This window comes from Poecilia reticulata, linkage group LG4, assembly GCF_000633615.1.
Source record: "Poecilia reticulata strain Guanapo linkage group LG4, Guppy_female_1.0+MT, whole genome shotgun sequence".
Lineage (NCBI taxonomy): Eukaryota > Metazoa > Chordata > Actinopteri > Cyprinodontiformes > Poeciliidae > Poecilia > Poecilia reticulata.
In genome coordinates, this window is record NC_024334.1 from 26,116,204 (window position 1) to 26,119,035 (window position 2,832).

Consider the following 2,832-nt stretch of genomic DNA (forward strand, 5'->3'; position numbering starts at 1 on the left):
TCTTTACTTCCTCATACAACATTTTACAACTTTTGAGAAGATTGGGTAATACTTTATTTGAAGGGGTCTGCATAAGATTGACATGGCACTGTCATAAACATGACATAACATCTGTCATGAACATAAAGAAGTCTTTATGAATGCTTATGACAGATGTCATGAAGTGTCATTCGGTAAATAATGACACTTTTAATGCAAAGTTGCTCTAAAAGTCCATTAAAAATGCCAACTTTGCATTCAATTATCACAATTTACAAAATCATGCAAAGTTGGCACTTTAATGGACTTTTAATGCAACTCTTAGAGCAACTTTGCATTAAAAGTGTCATTATTTACCAAATGACACTTCTTGACAACTGTCATAAACATTCATAAAGACTTCATTATCTTCATAACAGGTGTTAAATCATGTTTATGGCAGTGTCATTTCAGACTTATGCACACCCCTTCAAATAAAGTGTTACAGAAGATTGTAATAGTAAAAACATCTGACCCATACTCCAATCTGGAAGGTGGCGGTAGTGCACCAAAAAGTTGTTTGCCAACCACCATTTAAAAAAAGAGAAGAAGAAGACGGCAACGAAGACGAGTCCTTCTATCAACTGTTAGAAATGAGCCAGCGGGGAAAAATCACTGGAGGCTGATTTCAACCCCGAAGTTCTTCTGTACAGATTAGGTTTGTATGTTTTTATCTCAGTAACGGTTTAGGAATATCTTTCTGTGGACACCTGATAGACTCCTCCATTAGGGGGAATGTTGTGGATTCCGTCTCTTTCCTTTATTTCTTTTATCTGCTTACACCTACACTGCTGCTGCTTACGTAACCATAATCACATAAGGCTGGCGAAAGTCAGACATAAACAAACTGAAACTGATTACACTAGCCTTTAGGGAGGAACCAGAATGAGGAGACGAATAAAAGCTAAACTTTCGATACCATCTTTGCTTAGTGTCATCCCTAACATGAGCTAAGTGAAGCGCTGGACGGTGAATGTCACTCTGTATCTGTTCAGCAGATACAGAGTTTGCAAGCCATGCAAATGTTGCATGGCTTGTAACATTGGATAATTTATAGGCATTAAAAGCCTGGTTTATACTTAACAAAATCTCATTATTTCCCAAGGTAATAGCACTGAGGGGTTTTGGTCAGGTCCTGAAACTGGTAAATCTTCTCATCATCAACAACAATTCCTGTGAATCTGGTAACATTTGCTCTTTATTTGCCAAAATTAAGGGACTGGAACCAAATATTTTAGCTGCCTGAAATAATTAATCTGTTCCCCCTCAACAACATGGGAGCTAATTATTTTTTACAAACTCTTTAATTATGTTTATTCCTCTCTTCATCAACAATAAAACCTGTAAACTCTGAGACATATGCTCTTTTTTCATTGGTGAGTTTGATTTATGAAGTGGGACATTTTACACAAGTTATTTACCTCGGATGTATGAATTATTAACTTGCTATTTCACCCTTTATGGTTCTTGTAACTGTGAATTACATGATTATTACTTCATGCATATAGACTACTTTGTGGGAGCAGCTTTACATAATCTCTGCCAGTAAATTATATTTTCTTTCTTTTTTTTTTTTTACAGAAGAATCAGATGAAGAAACCTTTAAATCTCCCACAGCAATGCATTTTATTAAGACAAGAGTATGGCTGAATGTTGATCGGCTTTCTTTTGCATTGTTTGTGATTCTTCCATTCTGCATAAATGTTATAACTTGTAAGAGGCACCTGCCTAGGAGACAACATCAAAGTTCAGGCTGAAGGCAACTATTTTGGTTTTAGAGCTGCTAATACAGCACAGGTAATGTTGATATGAATATAAAGTTTTAGTGGTTTATGATGAACTTAATGATTTTCAGTGGTTTCTGCAGATGTTCAGCAGATGTTGGTGATGAAAGAAGATGCTCCTGAAGAACACAGCCGGAGTTTTGAGCTGGAGGGTCCAAAGCCGCTCAAGCCAGCTATAAGCGAGGAAGATGAAGAGTCTCTTCCCCTTCATCAACACCAAATGATAGATGGAGAATTTCCAGAAGACCACTGTGGATCTGCTGGATCCTCTAGAAATCAAGGTCATGGCGATTACTCCAACTCCTCAGAGACTGGAGTCACCGAGGACCAGGGTGATGATGATGATTTTGAAGAACTGAAACACTTGCCAGATTCTAGGCCAAAAGCTAAAGACAGGAGAAATGACTGGAAAGGGACCCATTCAAGTAGAGGTTCTTCAATCTCAGTGGATAAAGCCAAATGTTTTACAGCAAATAGAAACAAAGACTCAATGAGAAAAGGTCAAGTAGAAATGAAGTTTAGTTTTGGTCACAGTGGTAAAGCATGTAATAGAAATCTAAAATCAAAAAGACACAAACAAACCAACTCAGAACCAAAACAGTTCTGTTGTAAGTTATGTGGACACACATTGGGCTACAAAAGAAATTTAGACTCTCATATGAGAATCCACACTGGAGAGAAACCTTTCAGCTGCGATGTTTGTTCAAAAATGTTTAGTAAGAAAAATAATTTGACCTCACACATGAGAATCCACAATGGAGAGAAACCTTTCAGCTGCGATGTTTGTTCCAAAATATTTAGTCACAAACATCATTTGACCTCANATTTGACCTCACACATGAGAATCCACAATGGAGAGAAACCTTTCAGCTGCGATGTTTGTTCCAAAATATTTAGTCACAAACATCATTTGACCTCACACATAAGAATCCACACTGGAGAGAAACCTTTAAGCTGCGATGTTTGTTCAAAAGTGTTTGTTCACAAAGATCATTTGACCTCACACATGAGAATCCACAATGGAGAGAAA

At 37.2% G+C, this 2,832-nt stretch overlaps 1 protein-coding gene across 1 annotated transcript in view; it reads left to right on the top strand.

Annotated features, from left to right (window-relative positions):
• Positions 1 to 575: 575 nt before the first annotated feature.
• The window catches only part of LOC103463531 (gastrula zinc finger protein XlCGF8.2DB-like), a 3,319-nt gene continuing 1,062 nt past the window's right edge, over positions 576 to 2,832 (top strand). The window contains exons 1-2 of the mRNA XM_017304269.1: positions 576 to 676; positions 1,886 to 2,679. Of these exons, the coding sequence (XP_017159758.1) occupies positions 1,897 to 2,679 (783 nt within the window). The 5' untranslated portion in view covers positions 576 to 676; positions 1,886 to 1,896. The remainder of the gene's footprint in view (positions 677 to 1,885; positions 2,680 to 2,832) is intronic.